General features: G+C 34.8%; 2 protein-coding genes across 2 annotated transcripts; one reads left to right on the forward strand and one right to left on the reverse strand.

Moving 5' to 3' along the window:
* The first annotated feature begins 6214 nt into the window (after nt 1-6214).
* On the forward strand, nt 6215-9785 carry LOC111469375 (probable serine/threonine-protein kinase PBL5). The gene is made up of 5 exons (XM_023114605.1): nt 6215-6544; nt 6799-7064; nt 8170-8359; nt 8444-8835; nt 9176-9785. Exons 1-5 carry the CDS (start codon nt 6430-6432, stop codon nt 9479-9481), a joined length of 1269 nt encoding a protein of 422 aa, XP_022970373.1. The 5' UTR covers nt 6215-6429; the 3' UTR covers nt 9482-9785.
* A 1095-nt stretch (nt 9786-10880) lies between these two features.
* LOC111469390 lies at nt 10881-13040 on the reverse strand. Its single transcript, XM_023114621.1, has 4 exons — nt 12139-13040; nt 11977-12067; nt 11272-11814; nt 10881-11157 (listed from the first exon to the last, which is right to left on the reverse strand). Exons 1-4 carry the CDS (start codon nt 13038-13040, stop codon nt 11050-11052), a joined length of 1644 nt encoding a protein of 547 aa, XP_022970389.1. The 3' UTR covers nt 10881-11049.
* Nucleotides 13041-13045: the final 5 nt, after the last annotated feature.

Here is a 13045-nt window from a genome sequence, read left to right on the forward strand (position 1 = left end):
CAGCCACTCCACACTCGTCTTAGTTATGTAAATTTCCTATAATACCCTTTATAAATGCTCCAATTAATTTGGCATTAATCCTTCTTAAAAAAAATTAAGAGGTTTCTCACGGGTCAAAGCTGACAATATCCATTAGGGGTGGGTTTAAGGCTAGGAGTAGGCTTACAAATGGTATTAGAGCTAGACATCGGGCGGTGTGTCAGTGATGATAGTTGTGTCCCTAATCTAGAGAATGATCATGAATTTATAAACAAAGAATACTCTCTCTATTGGTATGAGGCCTTTTGGGAAAGCACAAAGCAAAACTATGAGAGTTTATGCTCAAAGTGGACAATATCATACCATTGTGGAGAGTCGTGTTCGTCTAACATAGTATTAGAGTCATGCCCTAAACTTAGTCGTGCTAATAGATTGGTAAATCCTCAAATGTCGAAAAAATGACTCCAAAAATAAAAAGGAGTCAAACCTCCCCGAAGGTACGAAGGCAATCAAAAAATGACTAAGACTCCAAAGGAGTCGAGCTTCGATTAAGAGGAAGCGTGCTTTGTTCAAGGGGAGGTGTTCTCTAATTTAGGGAATAATCATGGGTTTATAAACAAATAACACTCTCTCCATTAGTATGAGGCCTTTTGGAAAAGCCGAAAGCAAAAACATGAGAGCTTATGTTCAAAGTGGATAATATCATACAATTGTAGAGAGTCGTGTTCGTCTAACAACAATGAGTCTCAAGAAGGTAAACTGTGAGATCCCACATTGGTTAGATAACCTCTCCCGAACACTCGCATTTTAAAAATTATGAAATTGACGACCATACGTAATGAACCAAAACAGACAATATTGATGGTGAGTTTGGACAGTTACGTGAAATTACAATTTGAACAATAGACCAAACTAAAAATCATTAATAAAGAATTACAAGGAAGATATGAGAAGTTTTAATCCACCGTTAATTTTTAAATTAATGACGAAAATTTGAATTATTGAATTAATGACGAAAATTTGAATTATTGAATTAATAATCTGACAATGACACATGTCTCGATCGTGACCGTTCGATCTAGTTACTAGTTTAGTCAAATTAGTCAAACTGGGCCATGACAGGTTCATTAAATAATTTGGCCCAAGATCAACCAAGCCCAAATCCAATTGATTGGGCTCAAAGGTCATCCAAGCCCAAGATCAAAACTCTTGAATACTAAAGGCTTCCAACCGATCTTCGGTACGATCAAGATCAACAAGTCAAGTTTGCTCGAGAATAAGTGTTCTGACTCTCGAATCAAAGATATATACGGGAGAAAGAATCATAGGATAAACCGGCACATATTTCATAGCTTATTATGATTTTTATGAGGTTCATGCATTCTAGGCTCGGCTCTAGTTCTACCAGCTCATAAACAAATACAATGTTGAACATACTCCAAATAGTCGAGTTGGATTCACGATTAAAGATTAGTTGGTGAACTCTCCATTTATTGTACGGAGGCTTATTTATATCTTATTCAATTGTCATACATGGTTTAGTAAATAGGTATATATGGTAAATGTCATTTATAATAAATGGTCATATACAGTCAATAATGATATATAATAAATAAATATATAAATAAATAGTCGTACATATTTGAAGTCATTAACCTTTAGCCAATATTTCTCCTAATATTTTCTATCTTTGAACGTTGTGTTATCTAGATTGAGTGTGAATTGTTGTGTGGCCCTAACCGAAACGTCCCTAATTTTTTTTTTTTTGCCTAAATTAGAGACGTCACAACATGCATGTCTAAAATAAAATATATTTCAAACGAAGTCATGGACTTGCATATTTAATTTAAATCAAGAAAATAAAAATAACATAATATTTGAACATGAAAATTAAAAGTCACGTATAAACTACTAATTGAAAATCAATGCATACTACTACTTTATCTTGACTTCAATGGCTTTTCCAGCGTTCACCAGCATCCATGCATGAGCACTTTGTCTTTACCTGAAAAATAAAGGTAGCACGTAGCTGTGGTATTTAGTCACTTCACTGTTGGGGTTAGTAATACAATCACTCAACTTTCATGTCCTTTCCAGCTTTCATCGTTAACCCTCATTTAGATGTAGTCTCAATTCATTCATGTACCTCTGTTTTACTCTAGTGTCACATGAAAAATACACTAAAAAGAGAATTCTCGTTTTCTTTCAGCCTAAACTAAGTTTTTTTGCAACTCTATGTCGTTTATGTTGAATCCTTAGAATCACTGAATCTTGACATGATCAATCTTATTTGTAGAGTGATTCAAATCTCGAACATGTTTTGTTCCGTTAATATATTTGATGAACACATCATATGTCTATAAATGGAAGTATCAAATTTGATTAAGGAATTGAATGGGTTTTAGGTCATTTTGAAAGCTTTACAAGTCATGGAATTGGGCTTAAATAATGCATAGGCAGCTGGCTTTACCTCTTTGGTTGTAACTTTTACTTCACATAATTGACTTCTTTTTTGGATTTTATTTAATTTAATCAATTTTGTACTTTTAAAAAAAATACTAATAAAAATTATTTAATCAATTAATATATCTAGCTTAAAATTAAATTAAATTAAGTATTATTAAACAACCCTATTTCTCCAAAAAAGGAATAAAAAACAATTATCAAAAACAAAAGTCAACTTTTTAAAAATAAATAAATGTTAAATTAATTAAAAATATATATATTAACATGGAGATAGAAGAGTTTGATTTTTTCAATTCCGACTTACTTTAACTAAATTGAAATTTTTTATATTTATATTTGAAAATATTTAGAGAAAGATTCACGATAAAATTGAAGAAAAATGGTATGTGAGGTACTCATGGTTTCATTAATGAACAATATTGTAGTCCGTTATATATTGTTGTCACCCTTACGGTTTTAAAAACGCATCTGTTAGACCAACGTGGGGGCCAGCGTCCTCCATGTTCTTCTCTCCAACTAATGTGGGACCTGAAAAGTCCACCCCCATTGGGAGCAAGCGTCCTGGCACACCACCTAGTTTCTAGATTTGATACAATTTGTAACAACACAAGCCCATCACTTGTAGATATCATCGTCAGTCTCATGGTTTTAAAATACATATGTTGGAGTGAGGTTTTCACACGTTTATAAGTAATGATTCGTTCCTCTCTTCAACCAATATGTATTTTTTTTTTCTTTTTGTCGAAAAATTTCAAAATTCGAAGATACTTTATGTTTATTAATTTAGCATAAATAGACACAATTATTTATTTATTTAATAAAATAATAGGAATAATATAATAGATATGCAATCAAGGAACTAGATATAAGTTGGCCAAGTGTCACCCTTGAAAGCCACAATTGAATTAAAAATGTAACCATTTTTGTGGAGACGTGTAGTTTTGGGTATTCTAAACCCCAATAATTTTACAAATATTAAAAAATGTACCTATAAAATATATAATTTAAGACAAATAAATAAAAATACCAATTTTATCCTTTTCAATAATATTATTAAACTTTTAAAAACTTAAAAATATAAAAAATACCTTTAAAGGGGCGTTATTATTTTATTTTAAAATACTCATAAAATTTTAAAAGTAGCCTTAACTCTATCTTTATACAAAAAAAAAAAAAAAAAAAAAAAAAAAAAAAAAAAAAAAAAAAAAAAAAAAAAAAAAAAAAAAAAAAAAAAAAAAAAAAAAAAAAAAAAAAAAAAAAAAAAAAAAAAAAAANTACAAAAAAGTTCTTATCGTTAATATATAGATAGAAACGGTTTATCGACGTTCCCATAAATTATTTTAAAACTTTTTAATGTTCATGAGTATTTTTGAAACATGATATTAATGGTAAGGGTATTTTTGGACTTTTAAAAATTGAAGGTGTTTTTTGAAGTTTTTAAAAAATTTAAAGGTATTTTTTAGATTTTTTTTTTTTGAGAGAACAATACAAAATTTCAAGGTATTTTTATTAATTTACCTTAAATTTTATATAAATTAATATAATATTTATATTTATATTAAGATTAATATATGATATTTTTGTATGTTATATGGTTATTTAAAAAAAAAAACTAGAAATATCGATTAATCCTTTATATCAATGTTGAACCCTAATTAGTACATCATAAAAAAGTCAACAAAATATAACTAAAATGTCAATAAATATTATTAATGTGAATTTAATATTAATTTTGACTTATTTAAAAGGTTTGAAATATTTATTTTTTTTAATTTCAATATTTTCTACAAATTATTTATAATTATAAATTTGTCATAAATATCTATCACATTATATATATATATTTTCATTTATTTTTTAAAAAATTGGCACCTCAAGATCGGTATTTAAAACGTTGGTTTTAAGTGAATTTGACATAAATATTTTTAAATAAATAAATAATATAAATATAAATATATATTTCATTTTCAAAAAAATATGATTATTACATTAATTTAGAAAATCTTAATAATAATTTAAACGTCCTTTTAGGAGAAGGGCTTTTTCATTATAAAAGCACGTTCTAGAATTCTTTTTGGCATTTAATTCCATATTTTTTTCAAAATTAAATTTAGCCAATAAATTTTAAAATTTTTGTTTATTTAATTTTCAAATTTTCATTTAAATTAAAAAAATTTTAAAAATATTTAAATTTAGGAAACTTATTAAATGTTAAAAAAAATAAAAAAAAAAGTAAATTAAAATGATCACTCTCTCTTCCAGAAGGACGACTAACACTAAATTATTCCAACAACATGAAAATTCATAAAATGTCACTTTTACTCGGGTGTCGCATCCATTAGAACAATTTACCTAATAAAAATTAATTTTAAGTATCTATAAATTTCCTGGGTAAGACTCTATTTGATAAACAAACAGGTCAGAAACTCGACTTTTCACATGAACATGGTGTGGAGCTCATAATAAGAAAAGAAACATATTCCGAGAATTAAACTTGAGAGGGTGAGAATCTCATGTAATTTATTATATAACATTTTTGTATTAATGATTATTGTTAATCATATAAAAGTGATGTTTTTATTAAATTTTTGGTTAACTTGATTACCACATAAATTTTATATTTTTTTTTTCTAATTTTTTTTTTTGGTCCATAAACTCTCTTCGGGTAATAATTTCAAATGTCTTTTTATACCCAGGTGCGGATGATTGCTCCTAAGGCACGAACCAACACCTTCATCTATCACCTGAATTTCTTGATTCACGATGTTGAATATTTGCACTTTCGATTTCGTGACTCAGACTTGTAGTCGGTGATACTGCCACTTTCATTCTCCTTTTTCTAAAGAAGTCCCTTATTGATCTGGACATTGATTTTGTAAAATTAAATTTTTGTCTATATATATATAGTCATACTGTGATTAAAAAATATTCTTATCTTCGGTCCCACTTATCCGTTTAAACCGAAAATCTTTGTCTCATTCAATCAAGTTTATATTTATAATTTTAGATTTAATTTTAGAAATATTATCTAAACTTTAAAATTTAAAAATATTTTGTTTTCTCACCTAAAATTAAAAAAAAAAAATGTAGGCAAGGAGGGAGGGTGAAAAGAATAAAGAAAAAACATTTTCAAAATAAATAAATAAATAAAACGCGTCGGTAGGTGGGACCCACCAAAAGATGGACGCTTTCGTGGGACCCACATAAATTTGACTTCCTCACTTTCGACTTCTTTTATTTATTCCAAATTTCCTTTTTTGTTTTTTAATTTCTAGATCTTTTTTTTTTCTATTTACTTACCTCGGGATTGAAAAATCGAACGGTGATCGAGACATCTCCTGTGTACCATACGGGAAAGCGACCACAGGGGATTACTTTCTCCAAACAAGATCCCCTACAAACGAGTCCACTACACTCTCTCCCCTACTACCCAATCACAATCGAGAAATTGTTGACTAACCCCAAAACGACAAAATCGAAAAAAAAAACCTTAATTCTATATTTTGAAATATTCAGATGGGCCCCACATATTTGATGACGTGGCAAGCTTCTTGAATTAAAAAACCTTCATTTAATGCAACTAACTCCGCAGGTTAAATTTACTCTCCTCGAACACAATTTACGAAATAGCCCCCATGTGTTACACGTGGCTTGTTATTACAGATCAATGCCGTGGAAAAAAATAATCCGGTTTACAGCATATTAGCACCCAGGAATATGTATTTTATATATTTTAAAAAAAACAAAATTAATATTGCTCTAAAATCCGAATTTCCAGACCCCTCTCTCTCTCTCTCGCTCTCTCATTCCATTTTTTCCGATTCTATTTCTCTCGCTATTTTCTCCCGTTGTCTTCGGATTTCCGGCGGTGAGGTTTTTTATTTCGTTGATTGTGTTTGTTTTTGTTGTCGGCTCTTTTTTTAGAGCTCAGAAACCAGAGGGAAGAGTGGCGGAGGAGCGGCGGAGGAAGAGCTCTAATCTGTAATGGGTTGCTTTTGTTGCTTCGGTTCATCGAGCAAGAAACCGGAGAAAATCGAACAAAACAACCCTAACACCTTCAATTCCAAAACTCACAAGCCCGATGATCGAACTCCTTCAGGTGATTTTCCCTAATTTCTCCAAGAATCTCTCAAATGGGCGAAATCGGCTCTGTTTGACCTTGATTTTGGTTTGTCTTTTTGTTTTTTAAAAATTTTATTCAACTTGTTGTCGTCTTGTCGGACTTCCTGTCGAACATTTTAATATAATTTGTGATATTCCTTTTCATTTCTTGGTTTCTTTATTTGATTAAGGTGAAGTGAAGTAAGTACAGAGTTCTGTTTCTTATTGTTCTTTTGTTGTGCGTTTTTACAGATAAACCCAAAGTAAATTCAAGTTTAGCAGTGAAAAGGGATTCTGATGTGAAGGTTGTTGTGTCTAAAGATGATCAATTAGCTTTAGATGTTAAGAAATTGAATTTGAAAGATGAAGTTTCTGAGGAAGGAGAAACCAATGGCCGTGCTAAGACTTTTACATTTGAAGAACTTAAGGCTGCAACAGGTAATTTCAGGTCAGATTGCTTCTTGGGTGAAGGAGGATTTGGCAAAGTTTATAAAGGGTACTTGCAGCAAGTTAGTGAGGTCAGTGTAGTGAGTTTAACTGAATCGTTTTTCATTTCTGGAGCTCTTTTTTGTAAATATAAAACAATAATTCAAACGAAAAACAATTGAAAACGCTCAAATTCACCTCTAGTAAATATTGTTTTGTTTGTGCTTACCCTTTCGGACATCCCTCCAAGCGAGAGAGAGGTTTCTACACCCTTATAAAGAATGCTTCGTTCCCCTTTTGAAACCCAGCGTCCTCATTGTCACTCCTCCTTCAGCGTCCTTAGCGTACTCACTGTCACTTGCTCCCTGCTTCAGCGTCCTTAGTGTACTCAGTGTTACTTGTTCCCTTCAGGGCCAACGTCCTTGCTGCCAAATTGATGTGGGATCTCACAATCCACCCACCCACCTTTAGAGCCTAGTGTTCTCACTGTTACTCGTTCTCTTCTCCAGCATCCTCAGTGTACTCACTATCACTTGTTCCCTTTCGGGCCTAACGTCCTTGTTGGCGAATCGATGTGGGATCTCACAATCCACCCCCTTCGGAGCCTAGCATCCTCATTGTTACTTGTTCCCTTCTTCAGCGTCCTCAGTGTACTCACTGTCACTCGTTCCCTTCAGGGTCCAACGTCCTTGCTGGCAAATCGATTTGGGATCTCACAATCCACTCCCCTTCGGAGCCTAATGTCCTCACTGTCACTTGTTCCCTTCTCTAGCATCCTCAGCTTTCTCACTGTCACTCGTTCCCTTCAGGGCCCAATGTTCTTGTTGGCAAATTGTCCTGTGTCCACCCCCCTTTGGAGCTCAACCTCCTCACTAGCACATCCCCCGATGTCTGGCTATGATATCATTTGTAACAGCCCAAACCCACTATTAGCCGATATTATCCTTTTTGGGCTTTCCCTTTCGGGTATCGCCTCAAGGTTTTTAAAACGCATTTGCTAGGGAGAGGTTTCTACATCATTATAAAGAATGCTTCGTTTCCCTCTCCAACCGATGTGGGATCTCATAGTTCTCATATTCTAAAATTATTAAGCAAGCTAGATATTCGTATAGAATATAATGTTCTTTCTCTTTATTTAAGAGAAGTTGTGTGCTTCTACTTGTTTAGTAATCTAACCCGTTTTTTGCTTTGGTCTAGGTTGTTGCAATCAAACAACTCGACCGCAATGGAGTTCAAGGAATTCGGGAGTTTGTTGTGGAAGTCTTGACTTTAAGTTTAGCTGATCACCCTAACCTTGTTAAACTCATTGGCTTTTGTGCTGAAGGGGATCAGAGGCTGTTGGTTTATGAATATATGCCATTGGGATCTTTGGAAAACCATTTACACGGTACGTAATTCGTTGACTCACGACTTATAATCTTTTAGCCTACTACCTTTTCTGATTATTTGACATGTGCTCCACTCTTTGTAGATCTTCGACCCGGTGTAAAGGTAATTGATTGGAACACAAGAATGAAAATAGCAGCAGGTGCAGCGAAGGGTTTGGAGTATTTGCATGAGAAGATGAAGCCCCCGGTTATCTATCGTGATCTGAAATGCTCGAACATTTTGCTCGGTGAAGGATATCATCCAAAGCTATCTGATTTCGGATTAGCTAAAGTTGGTCCCAGTGGGGATAAAACCCATGTTTCAACCAGGGTTATGGGCACATATGGGTATTGTGCACCAGATTACGCAATGACCGGTCAGCTGACGTTCAAATCAGATATTTACAGCTTTGGTGTTGTTTTATTAGAACTCATCACTGGCAGGAAAGCGATCGATCATTCAAAGCCTCATTCGGAACAAAATCTTGTTGCTTGGGTACGATGGCTCGCCTATTTTCTTGTGTATTCTAGTTCAACTTATATGATTGTCATTGTAGATTTGTTTCTTCATGAAATTCATGCTAAAATGATTCATAAAAATCAAACATTTGACTGACTAGGATAATACTTCGAATGTTCTCGTCTAATGCCTGATGAACATCTGTTATAGCATGATACGGAAATGACGGGTGCATCTATTTGTACCATTTATCATCTTCAATTAGTTTGAACATCTGTAAAAGTCGATTACAGATACACAATGTTGGTCGGTTTTCTTACCTATGGATCTTAGTAGATTCTGAAACATAGGGCTTACGATGCATCTGGTATTGCAGGCGCGACCATTGTTCAGAGACCGGAAGAAGTTCTCACAAATGGTTGATCCAATGCTTCAAGGACATTATCCTGTGAGAGGATTATACCAATCTCTTGCCATAGCAGCAATGTGTGTTCAGGAGCAACCGAACATGCGTCCAGTTATATCCGACGTGGTTACTGCTTTAAACTACCTAGCCTCCCAGAAATACGATCCTCAAACACAACCAAACCATAGCTCCCAAAAGAGACCACCTTCTCCTAAAATGGAACGGGACGATGATAAGAGGCATACTTCGGACGACGACGAGTCAGAGAGAGAGTGAGGCGGGCGAGGATATGTCGTGGAACTGTCTGGTGAATACTGTTCAGAAACATTCTTATGAAGCGCCTCGTTATCAATTTTTGGGTCATAGATGGTAACAGGTACTTGCTAAGATCCTTTATCTTTCAGTAAATTGAGTCAAAAGCTGAGAATTTGTGCCATTATTCTGATCTGTTTGCTTTCACGTAATCCTCCAATGTAAATAAATGTGAGCTGAGGTTCTTTTGTATGTAAGATGCCTATGTAGGAACCATGCTCCAAGTTATAGTTATAGCCAAAAATTCCCTTCCCATTAATGACTTCAACTTTGCTTCTTTTTTCTTTCTTTGTCTACAATATATATATATATACACTAACATAGGGTGTCTCTGAAAACTCTCTACTGTCAAATTTTCCCTCAAAACTTCACTTTAGTTTTGTTCGACTCGTTCATTTCAACTCTAGAACATTGATTTCCGTGCTGTTTTAGGTAAAACTTCCATTGTTAATGTTCTTAATAGAGAGTCTAGAGCTTGTTTATGTGAATGGGACCTCTCTTACTGTGAATGGCACCTTAAGGCTACTGTTAGCCGATATTGTCTGCTTTTGTTCGTTACATATTATTGTCAAGTTCATGGTTTTAAAACGTGTGTACTAGGGAGAGGTTTCCACACCCTTATAAGAAATGTTTTGTTCTTCTCTCCAATCGATGTAGGGTTTTAAAACGCGTCTAGTAAGGAGAGGTTTCCACACCCTTATAAGGAATGTTTCGTTCCCCTCTCCCACCGATGTGAGATTTCACCCCTCTGTATTAGCCCAAGCCCATTGCTAGTAGATATTGTTCACTTTGATTCGTTATGTATCGTCGTCAGCCTCATGGTTTTAAAATGCGTTTATAGTGGGAGGTTTCCACACCCCTTATAAGGAATGTTTTGTTCCCCTCTCCAACCGATGTGGGATCTCACCTCTCTATAATAGCCCACTGCTAGTAGATATTGTCTATTTTGGTCTGTTACATATCGCCGTAAACCTCACGGTTTTAAAACGAGTCTACTAGGAAAAGATTTCCACATCCTTATAAGGAATGTTTTGTTCCCCTCTCCAAATGATGAACAAGCTATCCAAATATTTTTTCTTCATGACAACTCCAAAATTCTTTTATTTCGTATATTTGTTTAGATGTCTTTCTATTTTTTAGCAATTCTTTTAAAAGTTTTATTTGGGTCGATTCTCTCCAGAGTTCTCTAGTTATTCTAAAGAAGAAGAATCAAGTTCTTAATGTTGTTGTTACAGAGTATCATCGCTTTTCTACATGGCCTCTGCTCGGACAAAAAAGAACAAAAAAGTAGAAGAAAAACAAAAGCAAACTACAGGGAAGTACTCGAAATTTAGATTCTATTAGCCCTCTAGTTTCGATCCGTGTTGGAGATTGCTAACCATGAGAATTCCATCATTAAGGCTAACAAATGAATGCCATTATGAGCTTTGATCATATTCACTTGAGCCTAAATGTCTCCGAAAAATCCTTTAGAAGTTGAGGTATAAAGACATAATTGAACAAAAAAAGTCTTTGATTTTGATGGGTACTTTTCATTGATCAAGATCGCTGATTTCAGCTCCACGGCAGCTGCCCACTGATATGTACAATGTGGAGGGCTTATGTGATGGAAGAACTCTGCAACAATCCCTTCTTGGTGACTGCAAATTCAACATAGAAATTATGTGCTTTTAACCCTCGAACTAGGATCGAAGACCGTTAAGATGGAAGATAATAACTTAAACGAACTATCTAACCAAAATTTGAAGACTTACCCTCTGCCATCGATGAGGATCAATCTTTTTCAAGACAATGATAGATTCAATTTTATCAGGTGAACTCATTTTCCAGCGACAGTAAGGGTGGCGAGACTTTTCACGAAAATACATACTAATAGTTTTCTTTTTTCCTCGATCGTAACGTGTGTTGCCCATGTAGAATACGAAGGGCTTTTGACAAGGGTGTTTGGTGACAGGTCGAGTGTTGAAAGCATAAGCAGTATAATCGGCTCTTCTATACCAGTTGAGAAAGGTTCTGGTAGGCATTTCTAACTCTCTAGGTGAGAGTACACCTCTTAAGATTTGAACCACGTATCCCCAAGAAACAGAAATAGACCAATAACGTTTCTTGTCGTAGCAGATTGATTGTTGCATTATGCTTGATGGGTCGAGTCTTGCAGCCTGGAATAAGCGTTGAAGGGCTTTGACTCGAGTCATTCGAGGAAAAATTGGTTCAACTACGTCAAGGTGATGAAGGGATAACAATGGAGTCACTGGATGAGCTCCTAAAAGTCCCAATAGATCTCCATATACATCATACTACATAATGCAACACAACAAATAAGCTAAATACAATCACCTTGTTATGTTCTTAATGAAACCCTTTTTTCTTCGAGTAGACATATTTATACGATATGATACATGAAATTTTGAACAAAAAACTTATACGAAATTAACGGATAATAATATCACTTGTAATACCTGATGAAACCCAGGTTCTCTTGTGAGCGGTACTCCGAGTTCAGCCATACAAGCTTGAATTCTATCATCACTCCCGTACAATCCAGGGTACCTGCCAATTCAAGTATATATCTCGATAGATAAGAGTGTCAATGTGCTACTATTTTCAAAGATCGATCATACCTTTGAATGCACCGATCTTGCATCTTCTCCAACTCTTGAGCCAACGGATAACTTATAGCAAATCCTCCTCCACCGTACGCCATTGCATAAGAAAAGTAAATATTTTGAACATGGCTCTCAGAACAGCTCCCAATGTAATAGAATTGCCTATGATCATACTTGGACAAAACCCTCACAACATTCTCCACCATAAAAACGGTGTCATCATCCCCCATCACAAGCCATCTCACATCCTTCATCCCCAACCTTAAAGTCTCCGAAACAACCCTTGAAATCCGCAGTGCAGATCTTTGTCCTTGCCGGTTATGGTACTTGAACTTTGACGTGTCGCCTGAAATCCTAATTGGAGGCAACCCTTCATTTCTCTTAGCATAAACTTTCTTATCCAACCAAACAGCCCCTCTAGTTTCCTCTGGCCTCCACCATAACTTTATGTATTCTTTCCTTTTCGACCATAAATTCGACGACCCAGCAATCCCAAAAACGATATGTTTCAGCTCCGTGTCGTACCGTTGCGACTTCAAAGGAAGAACAGGCTCGATTTTCATTTGTTCTTCTTCCTCTTCATCAAATGGGAAAAACTTGTCATCGTCGTCGTCTTCGTCGTTGTCATTGTCGTTGTCGTTGTCATTGATGTTGTTGGTGGAAGAGATGTTGGTGAGCGTTCGTATATGTACTTCGGTCGACGAGTCTACGGCCGTCGGACATTCTTCGTGGCGCTCGAGGACGAGAATGTTGGCAGAGTACAACAGGTAGAGAATGAAGACAAAGAGGAAGATCCAAAGAGGAGTGCTTCTATGTCCTGGAAACGTTGTGGAACGTTGTTGTAGGGGAGTGGTACGAGACCAAGGGGAAGACACAGATTTCTTTTCAGGATCTTCAAGCTTGTTCTTGTTTCCCATAGTTG

This window comes from Cucurbita maxima, unplaced genomic scaffold (genome assembly GCF_002738345.1).
Source record: "Cucurbita maxima cultivar Rimu unplaced genomic scaffold, Cmax_1.0 Cma_Scf00040, whole genome shotgun sequence".
NCBI classification, from domain to species: domain Eukaryota; kingdom Viridiplantae; phylum Streptophyta; class Magnoliopsida; order Cucurbitales; family Cucurbitaceae; genus Cucurbita; species Cucurbita maxima.

Excerpts from the sequence above, each read along its gene's own strand:
- LOC111469390 (XM_023114621.1), bottom strand. The coding sequence starts at position 13,040 with ATGGGAAACAAGAACAAGCTTGAAGATCCTGAAAAGAAATCTGTGTCT. Across the intron at positions 12,068-12,138 it reads CAAGATCGGTGCATTCAAAG|GTACCCTGGATTGTACGGGA; the intron begins GTATGATCGATC and ends TTGAATTGGCAG. Across the intron at positions 11,158-11,271 it reads ATCCTCATCGATGGCAGAGG|TCACCAAGAAGGGATTGTTG; the intron begins GTAAGTCTTCAA and ends TTGAATTTGCAG.
- LOC111469375 (XM_023114605.1), top strand. The coding sequence starts at position 6,430 with ATGGGTTGCTTTTGTTGCTTCGGTTCATCGAGCAAGAAACCGGAGAAA. Across the intron at positions 8,360-8,443 it reads TTTGGAAAACCATTTACACG|ATCTTCGACCCGGTGTAAAG; the intron begins GTACGTAATTCG and ends CACTCTTTGTAG. Across the intron at positions 8,836-9,175 it reads AACAAAATCTTGTTGCTTGG|GCGCGACCATTGTTCAGAGA; the intron begins GTACGATGGCTC and ends CTGGTATTGCAG.